Below are 16,461 nucleotides of genomic sequence, written 5' to 3'. Positions count from 1 at the left end.
GCTAGCGTTGACCTTAAAGTTATTGATTCTGCTGCTACTGTCTCCCAAATGCAAGGTATTGGTTTATGTAGTAGTAGAAATCAAACCAAGGACTTCTTATATGCGGCAAGTAGTCTAACACCTAGCCACAACCCTAGATCTTTTTATTTTTAACTGGTACATGAAAGCTTACAAAATTGGATTCCATAATGAGGTATTATGTATAAATTCATGTGTGTGTACTAGGTGACATTCAAGTTAAACATGCCTCTCTTTAAGCACTTCTTTTAAAAACATTTTTAAATTTGTTTTATTTTATGTATATGGGTCTTTTGCATGCATGTGTTCTATGTGCCATGTGCAAGCCTGGGGCCCACAAGGGCCATCGGATTCTCTGGAACTGGAATTACAGGTGGTTATGAGCTGCCATGTAGGTGCTGGGAATCGAACCTGGGTTCTGGGTGAGAGCAGCCAGTAGTACCCTTAGCTGCTGAGCCGTCTCTCCAGCCTACTTATCATTCCTTTATGGCAAAATGCCTCATCTTTCCAACTTATTTTTGAAATGGAGAGTACATGGTTAACAGTAGCCATCTTGTTGTATGGAAAATCTCAGCACATCCTGTTCCTAACTGTGACTTAGTACGCATTGATCAGCCTTCCCATATAACCCCTCCTAAACATACAGAATCACCCCCATCGCTAATAAACTCTAGTCTGTGCTCAATTTCTCTAAACAATATATATATATATATATATATATATATATTTATTTTCGAGACAGGGTTTCTCCGAAGCTTTTTGGTTCCTGTCCTGGAACTAGCTCTTCTAGACCAGGCTGGCCTTGAACTCACAGAGATCCGCCTGCCTCTGGCTCCTGAGTGCTGGGATTAAAGGCATGCGCCACCACCGCCCGGCTTTAAGCAATATTCTTTAAATTGGCAAAAAAAAAAAAAAAAAAAAAAAAAATTCTGCGCTCATTTTCCTCTGCCTGGCTTGCTAAGTATGAGGATCTCGAGTTCCATCCAAGCTGTCACAAATGACAGGACTGGACTCGGCTTCCATGTCTGAATAGTACGGCATTGGACATACACATGGCCTCTCCTTATCTGTTCATCAGCTGGTGGGCACTTCTAGGCGGTTTGTATTTTGTGGTTGTCATAAATAATGCTTTAATAATGCCCCAATAAACGATAGTGCAACCTTGTTCAGAAGAAGGCAAACAGCTCCAACCCTTGTCCTCCTTTTTATTTTCTTTTGCCATTTAAAAATCAATCGTGAATAAGATAATAGCAAATCCATCCAGTAGTTTACTTTGGACGCGGTGAGAATATAGTTCTCTGCAAATGTATACAGTCAGAGACAGCAACTCAGGCCTAAACTGTCAGACTATCTCTGGATGGTCCCAATTAAAATCTTGCTTACATAACTAGGGTTTAATGAGTTGTCACAGTTCCCTGTGTATCCAATTATGTAATGTCACCTGATCCATTAGGTTATTCCTCTATGGCCACCGCTCACTTACACCTCCAATGTGTTCTCTAGAGGGTTTTGTTAATCGGCGAGTTGTCTGAAAACAGAGAGGCTGATTGAATTCCCTGGCAGAGGAAGACGCTCTTTAGGAGCGGAGACTATATAGACTCTTTGCGCTCTAAAGTTGCCTCTGTCCCCACATTCTTCGTCCTTTCGGGGCCCCGGATCACTTAGTTATACTTCAGTGTATGAATATTTCTTTATGGAGATGTGATCAGTCCCACTATGGACTATGGGATTGCTCACAGACCTAAGCTGAGATTTATTTGTTAATTCCATTGTTTCTATTATTTTTAGTCAATTAAAGACTGATTTACATTGCATGAGAAATACAGGGAGCCAGGCATGGTAGCTTGTGCCTGTAATTCCGGCACTCAGGAGGCTGAGGCCAGAGGATCATGAGTTTGAGGCAAGACTTGGGTGTATAGTGTGGTCCAGACAGACAACTGGTAAACCTGTTTCTCCCCCTCCCTGTGTTCCCTTTAGGTCTATAGTGGGGCGCAGATTCTTCTTTATCATCGGAACATTATACCTATATCGCTGCATAACTATGTATGTCACTACGTTACCTGTGCCAGGAATGCACTTCCAGTGTGCTCCAAAGGTAAGTCTCCGGGTCCCACAGAGATGAATCAATAGAGCAATCCTAAAACCTCACCCCTTCACACATTCCTCCATACACTTCCATAGGTGTTAGCTGCAATCTAGCATAGTCTCTAGTTTGCTTTAGATGGGGGGAAATGTGCTCATTAAGAACTTTGCATTTCTACACATAAAGAATTGGTTTTCTGCTGACTAAAAATCCACCAGTGTTGGGCTCTTTGGTTTCTTCACTTTCTTATTCTGTACGGGATGGCACTTAGGGTCTCAGGCATTGTAATGGCCAAAGCGCAGGCCCTTCCCTTTAGCGTCTCTCAAGGAACAACAATTAATCAATAAATTCTTAATATATCACGTGATGCTAAGTTAGGCGATTGTCACAGGAAAACAGCAGTAACTGTTCTACAGAAAGGTCAAGAAAAGATGTTAGAAAAAATTGGCAGGAAGCAAGGGAGAGAGCTAACCACATGGGCCGGTTGAGAACTATAGGCCAGGAGAACAGTTTATCTGCATTGGGTTCAAGGAACAGCAGGCAGTGTGTGTGTGGTGGTGGTGGGGGTATCAGCAGCACTGGCCACAGGCTGTAAAGATTCTCACTGTTCCTGTGAGCCTTGGTGGTCACCATCGCGGAACTGATGTCATTTCATCCAGGACACATCTCGCCAGTAAAACTGACAGAACATACTGGCGTGGATAGGGCTTGAGAGAGAAAAGCCAAGAGCCGGTCCAGATGATTAGTCATTGGTGGGAAGACAGAGTAGGCTGTGCTGTCGCTGAAGCCGTCTGAAGGGAAGTTACAGTTTCTTCACAGAGCATCCGGGCTCAGGAGGGCCAGTCTTCATCTTAGATCCCTGTGCACTCTGGTTTTATGAAATGGAAACTTACCAATCGTGTTTTCTGGCCGAGGGAAAGAGGGCTGACATTGGACTTCACTGAACACTAAGCAGATGTCAGGAGGGAAGGAGGGCAGAACGGTTCGGGAGGAGCCGGTCATCTCCCTTACCAAATATAGGTGTGGTTTGGAAAGGCGGTCATTTCCCAAAGCCATTGAAGCAAAACGTGTCTGTAATTAAAACAGTGTACACACTGAATTTAAACACTGGCTGCCTTTGACTGAAACTAATTTAAGACATGAGAGTTTAGAAACATAATGAGCCTGCCCGAGACTTCACTACCGGACAGTATTACAGTGTGCTCCGTGGTGGGGTGGCCACCGCAGAGGGGCAAACCCTTCCTAGGAATGGATGAGGTTAGCCGGGAAAGGTCACTGATGAGAGAAAGGCAGACCTAAGGTTACCCTTTATGGAAGAACTGCAGTTTTCCAAAACCACCCCGCTAAAGATGCTGTGCAAGAACCAAGCTGCAGCCCCGCCTGTGGGAGTTTCCCCGGCTAATCTCCCACCACGTTCCGGGAGCAGGCTCTCCTCCTCAGAAGCTGACTGTAGTTGCCTGCCCTGCGGTTGGGTAAACAGACACATGCATTTCCCTGTCCGGCTGGAGGAGATGTGGTGATAGAGGGCAGGGATCAAAGTTGCTTTCTAAATTTGGCCCAAGTGCTGCTTCCAAGCTTTCAGTGCTTGTGGCCACAAGGCTCTTCGATATCTACCTGTTTCCTGTGTTGGCAAGGCTAGTGAGTGTCCTTCAAAGGGAGCAATGACAGATGTGCACATGCCAAAACCTCGCTCTGTCTGGAACCAACGGCTCACACAACTCAGAGTTGTCTCACAGTGGCTTCCCAGGCGCCTGCAGTTTGGCCACCAGCATCAACCTCATCTCTCCTATAACACTTCTTTGAGTCCTTACAGCCTTTCTGTCTCCACTTCTGAATGGTTCCCTGAGCCCTGAGGGGAGGAATATGATGGAGACACCTACTTATGGCTGAGTGCTCTAAGGTCTCTCCCTGTGCACAGTATCTGGCTGTGGGTCACAGGGCTTTTCTTCCTGGGCGGGACAGTTGTGAAGGTCAGGTTTCTTGTTTGTCAGCCTCCGTGGACTGCTGTGTGCCTCCTTTCTTTCTCTGGGAAGTAGTATATGGGAGTCACGGTTGGGGGGAATCCTTTAGAATGCTGGGGCTCCTATGTGTTTCAGTGCTTTGACTGATGCTTCTTTCTTAGGTTTCTGTGGCTTCAGTTTTCGATCTGGTAGTGCACTGATGTCTGAAAACAAGGAAATGAGTAGGAACGAGTGTTGGTGTGTGGTGGGAGGGCCTCGGGGAACTGAGCTAGGCCTAGAGGAAGCCATCAAGATCGTCCAGTCCTCGGACTTCAGGGTCATCCTCCCCTTGCCCGGGCTTGCCCTGCTCGCTTCCCGTCCTTTCTTCTCGTGAAGTTCTGTTGAGCATTTTTTAAACATAATCCTCCATCTCAGGATGACCAGTGATCGGGTTTAAGGGTTAAGAAGTTAACAGAGCGAACCAGTGAGCTGGCTTAGCCGGTCAAGAAAGGCATTTGCTGCCAAGCCCTGCGAACTGAATTTGATCCCCAGGGCCCGCGTGGTAAAAGGAGAGGACCAACTCCCATGGGTTGTCCTCCAAACTCCACGTGCCTGCTGCGGCATGTGCACGTGCACGTCTCTGCCCTCCCCCCACAAATAAATATACAAGAAAAGCAAGAGAGGCCTTTCCTCTGTACAGTAACAGTATCCAACCAATGTACATCCTAAGATGCCCAGATAGTATCGAACACTCTATATACAGTTCCCCATATATATACATACATAAATACATGTATGTTTAAATTTATTAACTAGGCACAGTAAAATATTTAAAATAAATAATGATAAAATGGGAGAAATGCTAATGTATTGTCAAAAACGTTTGTTAAAACTTGAAAAATTATTTTTTTGGAGGGGGGAGAGGGGCTTTCCACTTAAGATTTCCAGGCTGTGGCTGACTGTGAGATCTCTGAAAGCAAACTGTAGGTGGGTAGGGGCTATCAGATACCGGCACTGCTGGACAGAAGAGAGGGCAGATGTGCGGTCCAAGAGTTCCTTTGTTTACATCCCAGGGCTTCTGGCCCCAAGTAGAGAGAGACTAATGATTCTTAAATGCTCCTGCCTTCAGAAAATTAGAGTCTCGACAGATGAGTGGAGGAGAAATGAGGGCAATAGGTTCTTCCGGTCTGGGGATGCAGTGCTTGGGCGTCCGTTCTATTTGATCTCATTGTGGTAGTGTTTTTGTATCTCTTGACGGGAAAGAATGCCTGCTGACAGCTCCCGTGCTGTATTGTGGCTTTCGTGTCAAGGACGCTGCTTTAGCTGGCATATTTCATTCGCCTCCCTTTGGGGTAGTTCCTGACGTCAGTCACGTGATCTATCAACTGGCTTCAAGCCTTCCTCAAGCGCTTGCTCTCCTGTCCTTCCCACAATCCTTTGGGCCTTTAAGAAGGCAACGTCCAAGCCCCGAACAAAGCAACTGCTCACATTGGGAGCCGGGAAGAAGAGAAGATGGGAAAAGAAAGGGGTGGGCTCCACACCCCTGTGAGGTTCACTGCAGATAGCCAAAGATCTCCCAGAAAGTCCAGTAGCTTGACATGTGCCCCCTCCCTTCCCCTAATCCCCATAACCCCTAACCAGGTTGGCCTCCAACTCAGAGATCCGCCTGCATCTGCCTCCAGGAATATGAGTGCTGGGATCAGAGGCATGTGCCACCCTGCCCGGCGGGTGATAGCTGACTCCCGATAGCATCACCCTGCTACCCTGGAACCACCCCTTAAACATGGGAGAGGAGACTCTTGGCCAGATCTTAGCAAGGACTGTCCGCTGCTGGGAACTCATTTTGGTTCCACCATCTGGGCAGGCTTGAAGCGAACTTTAAGGCAACATGTCTCCTTAGTACCTCATGACCCTAATTCTGTTCTGAGTCATTTATGTGAAGCGGTTTATTACGGGTTGAGCAGCTGTGTGTGTGTGTTTCCCTCTTTACGGGGGTTTCTTAGTAACAAGGTGGCTCTCTGCAGTAGTACTGTGTTTTAAATCAGGACATTTTCTATTTTCTGGTCCCCTAGAGGGAGATATCTTAGGCAAAGATTCTGGATTTGGTTCCTTATTGTGCTGGGCGGGGCTGTGTTCTACCTGCTTTGAGGCTCACCCCATCCACCTGGACACACCCTCCTTCACAATCACGTGCCCACCTGGGCAAGACCCGAGACAGCGTTTGCTCCCCTTGCCAGCCTATCTGCTGGTACTGCTGGACTGCCACGCTCTGGGGACCAGCGTGCAGAGGCAGAATCTCTGAGTACAAAGAAGGCACACATGCCACCAACCTGTCCCCAAGATCCCAAATGGCTCCTCAGCACCAGTCCCATGTTTCTCCTTCTTGTAGACAGTCACTCACCCTCTCCCTAGGTACCATTCTTGGATACCCAACACTGACTTTCTCTGTTAGGCTTCCCTGTGATTGCCCTCCCAGGTGCCCAGGAGGTCTCTTCTAAGTTTCCTGCCTCATATTATGACTTTTTCTTGTATGCTTACATTTTAATAGGATATACTTTTTTTTAAAAAAACTACTGCCAGACATTTCTGCTCCACCTGTCACTATTTTTTATGACATCACTGTGGTTCAGAGAAACTCCTGTACCCTTGACCCCAGTGTAGAACTAGATTCCTTGTGATAGGTTTTCCTGGTCGAAGCTTTGAAAGCTTGCTGATACAGTCCCTAATGTCATTTCCAGACCTTACATAATGGGATGAGTTTCCTGTAACCGTGTTTCTGGCATATACCAATGAGGTTGTACGTACACTTGATGCCGCCGACTTAACACGGTACCGACAGATGCGGCGTTTAGCTTAGTCGAATGGTAATGACCCCAAAGCCTCACTTCCTCCTGCCAAAAGGAAACAGTGTCGCTCCGATCTGCTTTTTAGCACATAGTGGTGAAGTCATTGGTTATTAATATTTTTAAAAGCTTTGCCCAAGGACACCACACCACTAAAACGTATTATTAGTAACGCACTGAATAATTTAGGACAATTCAATAAGCCCTCCCAACATATGAAGAGAACCTAGTGTGAGGTGGTTCCTCTTGGAATATTTTTGGCTTTTTATGTTAGAAGGAAAAACTTCGAAAGAAGTTAAAAATCACAGCCTGATTACTTTTCTAACAAGTATGATCTCGAGCCTCTTGTAAATAAATGTTCCTCTGTGTTTTCTGTCCCTCAGCTCAACGGAGACTCCCAGGCAAAAATACAGCGGATTCTCCGGTTGATTTCTGGCGGTGGGTTGTCCATAACAGGATCACACATCCTGTGTGGAGACTTCCTCTTCAGCGGTCATACAGTTGTGCTGACACTTACATACTTGTTCATCAAAGAATGTAAGTCATAGTCCCTCCCTCCCTGAGCCTTCGGCTGGTGGGCGGGGCTTCAGGGCCCTCCTGAGGATGCTGGTGGGCGGGGCCCCAGGGCCCTGACGTGGATGGGATCCCTACAGCGGAGAGGACAGTTGGAATAGAGACATCTGTGAATACTCTTGTGCACATACGCAGTTTATGCTTCCGCCTGATCATTTGTGACCTGAAGCCGGAAGGGTAAAGCCCTGGCTGTGGTTTCTTTTAGCATCTAGTATGCCTCCAAATATCCCCCTTCTTCCTTAGTGCTCCCCAAGGCAGGAAGTTCTTAATATCGAGATTAAGAACAGGTTGAGCATGGTGGTGCACCCCTCCAATCCCAGGATCTGGGAGGCAGAGGCAGGTGGATTTTTATGAGCTGGAGGCCATCCTGGTCTACAGAGTGAGTTCTAGGCTAGCCAGAGCTCTAAAGTGAGACGTTGTCTCAAAACTTTTTCTCACAAAGGGAGGTGGAATGAAAAATAAACGAAAGGATAAATGTATTGAGGAAAGACCTGTGCGTTCTGAAGACAAAGCCAATGACTTTTGACTTGCTCGCTGACACTTCTGTTCTGTGATTCCCAATGATTGATGTGTATTTTCTCAGTTTTATCCACATCCTTGTCCTATTCTATTCCAATGTCGCCATTCATCACTCCCCAGCTGCCTTCTCTGCAGTACTTAGGAGCATCTTGTCCTTAAGAAACTCACAGGCAAGAAATTGACATCTTTTCCCACATCAGTACACCAAGTTCCCATTGTCTAAAGCCCTTCTAGTTGGTAGTAGGTTGTTGTTTTAATGTTTTTAGTAGTTTATTTTTTCAACTTGATTGGTTCTTGAAATGCTGTACAGTGCAAGCTGGCCTGGAACTCACAGCCCTCCTGTGTCCTAAGTGCTTTCCAATCCAGTTGCTCTTTTTTTTTTTTTTTTTTTTAAGACAGGGGTTTTCTTTGTAGCTTTGGAGTCTGTCCTGGAACTCGCTGGCCTTGAACTCAGATCCACCTGCCTCTACCTTCCTTGTGCTGGGATTAAAGGTGTGTGCCACCACTGTCCAGCCTTTCCAGTGACTCTTATTGATGAGACAGTGCCTTGTTCACTGAAGGGCTGTAACTGGTTCTCGCTGCCTAGCAGGTCCCCTTGGTGTTGCCTATTCCTTCCATGCTTTTGAATGGCGATGTTTCTTTTTCCATGTTTAAATCATTGTTGTGTGTTCCAAAATGTCCATTGCCCTGTGTTTCCAGAAGCTTCTCTCACTTCTCTTTGCTTGGCATGGACGAAAGAGCTTTGGGAATTGTCTTAGTTACTTTTCTGTTGCCATAGGGAGACACCCTGTCCCAAGGCATTTTTAAAAGAAAGAGTTTAACTTGGGACTTGCTTACAGTCCCAGAGTGCGTGGAGAATTCACGAGCATCATGGTTGGGGGCATGGCAACAGGCAGGCCAGGCACTGGAGCAGCAGCTGAGAGCTTACATGCTGAGACAACAGCCATGAAGCACAGAGAGAGAGAGAGAGGGAGTGGGAGCACGCGTGCTCTAAGTCGAAATAGTATGGGCTTTTGAGACCTCAGAGCCTACCCCCAGTAACACACCTCCTCCCACAAGGTGTGTATGGAATCTTAGCACTACAGAGGCTGAAACAGGAGAGTTGTTGGTTTAAGGCTAGCCTGGGTTACATAGTGAGACACTTTCTCACGGCAATAGATGGCAGCAAAAAAAAAAAAATCACCATGGTGGGGGAAGAGAAGGGCATGGGTTGTGATCTCAGTGTGGTAGCAGCATAGGAAATGCATTTTCCTAGAACACACGGGATTTCTCAGAATTCCTAAAAAGCCTCTCAATGCCACTGCTCGCGAAACAGTCATTCCAGCTACGTCATTGCTCCTTACCCGGTTCAGCTTCTGGTGGTTAATGCTGCAGAGTAGTTCTATTGAGCCCAAACATTCTGAGTTGTTATTAAGTCCCCGACGACCTTTGCATAGAAAAACCAGTCAGATATGAAACTTGAGGAGGTCTGGGGAGGGGCAGCAAAACTGGAGAATGCATTGAATGAGACCTTCAGCCTTGTCGGGGTTGCCTCAGTTTTTAGGGTTCTAATGCAATAGTCACTGGACACCTCTGGGGGGGGGGCTCTTCTGGCATTTAAATTCCAGGATTCTGTGAGCTATCTTGGAGAATGTAACAGGAGGATGAAGTAATTAAGTAATGAGGAAGACACTGAAATGAAAGAATCAAATATAGGACTATATTTCCACTTGGGATCCACAGACCAAGAATCGCCTTGTGTAGGAACAATAACCGATAACCATTTCAGCCATGGTCTGAAGCTTTGGGGACTGAACTTTCTTTGCTCTTCAACCGTTCTTTTACAATTGAGCCTGTGTGTTGCTATGAACATAAACAAAGTTTAATATGAAATTGATTTCAGTCTACTAGGTCATTAAACTTTTATTGTGAGCCAGTAAAGCTTTAAATAGACAGAAAAGGAAGGGGACCAGATGGCCAGATAATACAAACAGACGAGCTCAGCCATGTCTCTCAGGAACACTTACGTGAGAAGGACTTGGGGTTGTGACCGTGTTAACCGGATAAGCGCCACGGTTCTCTCCCAGCTGGCCAGTGGCACAAACTTCACAGTAACTTCAGCAGGAGGCTAAATGTCGGTGCATGGAGGGGCAAGAAGCCAGAGCTTTGCCCAAGAGGAGAGCTGCACCATTGCTAGCGGTGCTATAAAACTGCCGAGAATCAAATTTTGCTTGCCACAGTGACATTCCCCACCACAGAGGCACACCCGAAGAAATAAAAGTAAACTTAAGATCTCTCATTTCGCCCGCCTTGTTTTCATAGACCTTTTCTTTAGGCCCTTACTAGTTCTCTTGCCAGGACGAGCCAGCTATAGCCAATCTAAGTAACAGTTCTGTTCTCTTCCTTATTTAATAGTTGTGCTGAAGGTAGGCACAACCTGGAATATCTCTCAGTGCCCACCAACCTCCTACAAATGACTACTGTGTGTGCTAACGTGATTCCCTGTGCCCTCTGGGCAAACTAAAGCCATTCATTGCCATGGCAGTCTTCCTGGTCCTGCTCAAGGTTATAGGAGCAGTATTAAGATGTAACTTGGTGGGAGGACATTTCCTTGGCTCGCATAAGTCAAGTTCCATTCCCAGCCAGCCAGTCCATGAGTCCATCTCTCGTTTCCCTCTGTCCAGATTCTCCTCGGCACTTCTGGTGGTATCATCTGGTCTGCTGGCTGCTGAGCGCTGCGGGCATCATCTGCATCCTCGTGGCGCACGAACACTACACCGTCGACGTGATCATCGCTTACTACATCACGACACGGCTGTTTTGGTGGTACCATTCCATGGCCAACGAAAAGGTGAGAGCCGTGAAGACCCTTGGGTGAGCAATGCCCTTGAGGTGCAGGGGACCCGTTTCCATAGACAGGGGTTTTAGATAGCTTCGTGGAGAAGACTGTTGTTGCTCCCTAGCTGTACGGTTTGGTCAGTTCAGCTGAACTTCCTGCCACTGCTGCTTATTTTAAAAAGTGACAGCGAAAAAAAAAATCACAAATATACATGCCGTCTGAGGGTTAAGAACACTGTAAAATTATGGACAACTTATTTTACCAGTTCAGCTGGTTGATGCTAGAACTGGAGGACTGTACGCTAACTGCAAACCTAGGAACCTTCTCTGGAGATCTTATGACACAGCTTGGTGAGAGATTGCAGCCTGCCTTGTTGATTACGTTTCGGGGTGAGCAGCACCTCTATCTGTCCTTCTTCCTGTTCCAGGATGACCCCCGTTCTCCTCCCGTTCATTCTGTAGTGCTTGCTTAAGTGTCCCCCTCTTGCCTCCATGCTGGGAAGCTTCCTGTTTCTCTTGTTCTCTCCCTGTGGGCCCAGGGTTGCCTCCCCTCTATCACCACCGGCCCAGATCCCGCTAGGCTTTTCTAGCCTTGCCAATGCTCTTGCTGTAATATGACTTATTTTTCTTGGAATAGATCACCCCATGGTGGTGGTGGTGGTGGTGGTGCTGTGCTGTGTGTGTATATGTGTGTGTGTATATGTGTGCCGTGGAGTACTCTGTGTGTGTATATGTGTGTGTGTAAAACCTACAAGCGATTGACTTGTCATTACTGAAAGGTCTACTCAGAGCTCTTGGTGTCCACAAATCATTGCCTTCTTTGGATCCCTTCATTTGGCTTTGCTGCTCAGTCACTCACTCGATAATCCTCTGTTCTGCCTTCTCACGCAGTGATCGAGATGCTTCCAGACACCTAAACCAAACTCTCCATCTTTCTTCATGATGATGTTCAGCCTTCCGAGTTCTCCTTTCACTCCCCCTTAGCCCTTCTATCTGACCACAGCCTATCCTGAAAACACTTCTCTTGAATGCCCTTCACATCTATTCCTGAGCCTCCTTAGAGAACTGCAGGCAGAGGTCTCATGACCCACAGAATGTAAGACAGGATGGGGGGGGCACCAAGGTCAAAGGAGAGCTGGGGGAAAGACAGGACAGCAGGTACTGCCATGGAATGTCACTGCTGTTCCCTTGCTAAGATACAACATAAATAAGTGCCATTTCATTGAGAAGTCTAGACTGCATTCATAAACAATGCCTCATTTTATTTTTCCCACCCTTCACAGAACTTGAAGGTCTCTTCCCAGACAAATTTCTTGTCTCGGGCTTGGTGGTTCCCCATCTTCTATTTTTTTGAGAAAAACGTCCAAGGCTCGATTCCTTGCTGCTTCTCCTGGCCACTGTCCTGGCCCCCTGGCTGCTTCAAGTCATCATGCAAAAAGTATTCACGGGTCCAGAAGATCGGGGAGGATAACGAGAAGTCTACGTGAGCCGCCAGCCCGGCAGCAGCTTTTCCACCAAAACAGTCCGTGCTGAAACCAAAGGCGCAGCTTCGTATTTATTTTCAGAGAACTGACTGGTAAATGGAGTGGACCAAATTTTGTGCGAAAGATCGGAGCAACGAATGAAGTATTACCTTTTGGCTTTTTTTTTTTTAATTCATCCCAAGAAACATATATTTTTCTGCTGCTCTTCACTCACGGGTGACAAAGCCTCCAAACTGGGATCCTACAGAGGTGGCATTAACCTGCTGTGCCTCTCGTTCTTCCTCCACTTCCACATTCTTTCCAGATTGTTTTTTTTCCCTTCAAGGTCAGAAGAGTTTGCTAATGTTGTGAAATAAAGGGTCTGGATATGCACAGCCACTGTGTGAATGCAGGCAGTGAGGGCAGGAGCAGGTTTCCACCAAGCAGCTCACTGAGAGCAAGCCACAGGTGGGTCAAGGTGGGTCAAGGTCAAGTGCACTTGTTTCTATCCAGTCTGGCGGAAGGTTAGGGTGCCATCTGGGGTTCGCTTTGCTGCTACCCCCCCCCATGTGCTATGTATGACTTTTCCTCTTCTTTTTTGTTTTTTTAACCTTTATCTGATAATTGTATTTCTAAAGAAGGGGTGTTCCCAAGGAAATGAGAGTGACCCACCCATGAACGTTTCCTGTGTGTGGATTTCTGACTTTCAAGTCTCAGTGACAGGTCCACAGGAAGCGTGGGGCTTTTCCTGCTACACACATTCAAGGCAGCCTGCCTGGAGCCCAGCACTGTTAACTGCACCAGCAGGGGCTGCAAACACACATGGGAAGTGATGCTCACACTCACCGGGGAACATGCTTGTGCTCCCCTTCTAGCGTGGACCCTGCTGTGATGTGTTTCTAATCGCGCACATCCCACTAAAACAGTCGCCTCTCAGTTAGCATTGCGCTTTCCAGGAAATGCAAGATGGATTCCAAAGGTTTACTGGTTCCTTGCCTTTTAGCAAGGAACTCTACTCCCTAAGTGCTCCTACGGGCATACACCACCACTGAGCAAGCTGGCTTTCACCCTGCGAGCGTGCCACATGGTGCTGCACACTTAAACATGCCGTTGGCATCCACACTTGAGATTACTACATCTGCGTAGGAGCAGAGAGCCAAGCATGGGGCGCACGCCTTTAGTCCCAGCACTTGGAAGGCAGGGGCAGGCAGATCTCTGTGAGTTCAAGTCCAGCTTGGTCTAAAAAGCAAGTTCCAGGACAGCCAGGGAGACCCATAGAAAACCTGTCTCACAAAAGCCCCACCACCACCATAAAAAAGAAAAGAAAAGAAAAAAAGTGGGGGGAAGGAGCAGGGACAACTGTGTCAGATATGAACTGTTTTTTCAAAATCTGGTTGATTTAGGAATATCTGATTTAATGTGTTACTCAGTGCTAGTATGCATGATCCTTGCCTTGATTTCTTAACTAAGATTAGTTTGTGAACCTTCTAGTTAAGGTTAGAAACATTCTCTGGTTACGTGGTTGTCAGGATGGGAGCAGAAGGGAGCAAGCTGAGCAGGGTGGAAGGAGGTGTTGCATTGGCCGTGATGAAATGGAATATCCTCAGGTCAATCCTTGGAAGCGGGTCGGCCTTGATTATTCAAAGTTAAACTTTAAATTGCTTGGCACAAAAGCACAATACAGATCTGTTCAGAAGGGCCATTGTCCTCTGGTGCTAAAATTCTGTGTGTGTCCAGAGTGTCTCTTTTTTCTGTGATAGGGTAGGTAAAGGGAAGGCCGCTGGATTCAAAGGCGAGAGAGTTAAGATTCTCAATCTGGCTGTCTTCATTAGAGTGCGAACTCTAAACACCTTCGGCAGAGTTGGGAGTGCAAAGGTTTTGTATTTTTATGGAATAAGCCAATAGTAAATACATACCTAGTTTACCTTGTGTTAGAGACAATTCTATACAGTTCTCATATGTTCATTTCCTCAACTCTGATCTTGGGTTAGAACAAAGTGTTCTGCTTGGAAGCATGCATTTAACTTCTGTGTCTTATTACAAGAGAAGTACTCAGCGCTGCAGCCCCGGTTTTGGTCTGTGAGGCTTTCATTGAAACCAAACACCTGAGAACTTTATCCAGCTGTGGCTAGGATTCCCCAGGATTCTTCAGTTAAGCATTACACTACATGTTGATTGTTGGGAACAGAAAACCTTGCATTCCAGTCACGTCACCCAGGCCGTCAAAAAACAATACTATCACTTTCCAAAGGACTCCTAAAAATACCCATGAGTCTCGTGTGGACACTGTTGTTCCCAAGTTCTCTGTGTGTTTGCTGTGGCTCTCTAGTCAATGCTCATGTGGAAACATATGTCTTGAAAATAAGAGAGGGAGATGTCCACGTGTCAAGATGCAAAAGATGACCAAACTCATTTCAGTGTAGGAAAGCAAATTGGAGACTTGGCTCCACATGCCATTGGGGATATAAAATATAGACAATTGTGACGTTGCCTTTGAAACAGTAATTTTATTTTTGAGATGGTCTCATCTCACCGTGTAGCCCAGGTTGACTTACAATTTTCAGTCCTCCTGCCTCAGCCTCCAGAGTGCTGGGATTGCAAGTGTGTGCTCCCACGCCTACCCAACCAAAGCAGTAAATGATGGCAACACCTTTTCTTTGCCAGTAAAGATGCAGGTCTTACCCATTACCCGTGCTTTCGTGAGCCCATGCTTCTGGCTTTCCTGTAATGCGGCACTTCTGGAAAATGCCTGTGATATAAAACAGATGCTACATGTTTTCTTCTGAAGCATCCCAGTGGAAATGGAGTTCTTTCAAACTTGTTGATCTAGATCCACTAGATCCAAAACAAGGAAGCCTCCTTCCCCATTCCTCCTGAGCTAATTGTGTCTGTCCTTCCAGGAAGCAGGTTTTACTGAGGGCAGAAGGCTGGCTGAGGGTCAACTCTCGAACTCTTTGGGCAGGTTTGTAGCCGTGGATTCTTGGCTGTGCTAGCAGTGCCTCCTTGTGGCGATGTGTCATGTCTGGAATGCAAACGCTACTTTAAAAATAGATTTTCAGGGTTTCTCCAAAGTCTGTTTTTTGGCTTTTTGTTGTTGATGTTGTTGCTCAGTTTTTTTTTTTTTTTTTTTTTTTTGCCAAAAAAAAAAAATCTGAAATTCTCATGGGGAAAGAAGGTATCTTAAAAACATTCTAAATCCTTCCCAAAGAGAAAGTGCTCAGAATCTGATCAAAGAAAATTTGCGGGTCATTTTTACCTCCTCTATCGCAATCATTATTAACATCTAGTCCCTAAGTACCAGACTTTGTTTACTTCCAGACCCAGTCAACTGTCTTTCTCCTTCTGTGCTACGACTCATCATTTCATCTTTAATTTAAAGCTCGTATCTTGCTCCATAAATATTTTAAACTTTTTGTTATTGTTTTGGTTTTGTACTATAGAACTGATTGAAAATTTAAGCTGGTCTTAACACACTCACCCCTTTAGCGTAAGGAAGCGTGAGATGGAATCTTCTAGTAAATGAGTTTACATGTGTTAATCAAGTGTAAGTTATATGCATTGCGTTGGAACCTTTTCTGTGTGTATGTATAAAGATTTCTGGTGGTATTGTTTTTAATGCCATTGTGTTGCAATAATTTAGCCCCTTTGACTGATTTGACAAAATGCATTTTATGAAGAGAAGTGCTCTTGACGTCGCTATCCCTATCCTGAAAATCATGTCAGAGGTACCCAAAGATAAGTTTTTATACAGACAGACGCCTCATAAGCGCTGGTTTCTTACTTGTTAATATCACTGTACTGTGTTCCTAGTGAATCATGAACGACAAGGGCGGGTCACTGTAGAATTACTTTAAACTATCCTTTAAAGAAAGAGGAGAAGCTATAAGCTAATCTAGTTGCCAAGTTGGAATTCGTTGTTTAATTTACCTCCTATGCAATGATTAATGCTGCAAAATGTGTGGTCCATAAGTTACAGTATATTCAGACGGGAAATCCCTTTACAAGGTCTGAGCGGCAGCCAGTTGCATTCTTTTGGAAACCTACTATACTGTTTCGATGCGTTAAGTGCCTTGTTGTAAAGTGAAATTTTAAGTCTAGAATTCATTATTTTCCTGACCTATATTTTTCATTATGATTATCTACTGTGTGCTGTGGTAATCATTTTATTAAATGCTTACATTTTAATCAAATGTGAACTTCAGTCT

The 16,461-nt window shown here is 45.7% G+C and overlaps 1 protein-coding gene across 7 annotated transcripts in view; it reads left to right on the top strand.

The window, feature by feature from the left end:
• Positions 1 to 15,386, top strand: part of Sgms2 (sphingomyelin synthase 2) — a 69,091-nt gene extending 53,705 nt beyond the window's left edge. For all 7 annotated transcript variants that reach the window (XM_050146632.1, XM_050146548.1, XM_050146777.1 and 4 more), the window contains 4 exons: positions 1,996 to 2,113; positions 7,268 to 7,421; positions 10,640 to 10,806; positions 12,077 to 15,386. In XM_050146632.1, the coding sequence (XP_050002589.1) occupies positions 1,996 to 2,113; positions 7,268 to 7,421; positions 10,640 to 10,806; positions 12,077 to 12,280 (643 nt within the window). In that variant the 3' untranslated portion in view covers positions 12,281 to 15,386. The remainder of the gene's footprint in view (positions 1 to 1,995; positions 2,114 to 7,267; positions 7,422 to 10,639; positions 10,807 to 12,076) is intronic.
• The last annotated feature ends 1,075 nt before the right edge of the window (positions 15,387 to 16,461 follow it).

Source organism: Alexandromys fortis, unplaced genomic scaffold, assembly GCF_014885135.2.
Source record: "Alexandromys fortis isolate MF-2015 unplaced genomic scaffold, M_Fortis_MF-2015_v1.1 scaffold_19, whole genome shotgun sequence".
Lineage (NCBI taxonomy): Eukaryota > Metazoa > Chordata > Mammalia > Rodentia > Cricetidae > Alexandromys > Alexandromys fortis.
The sequence above is the reverse complement of the archived record's forward strand: the minus strand, read 5'-3'. Positions and strand labels throughout refer to the sequence as shown.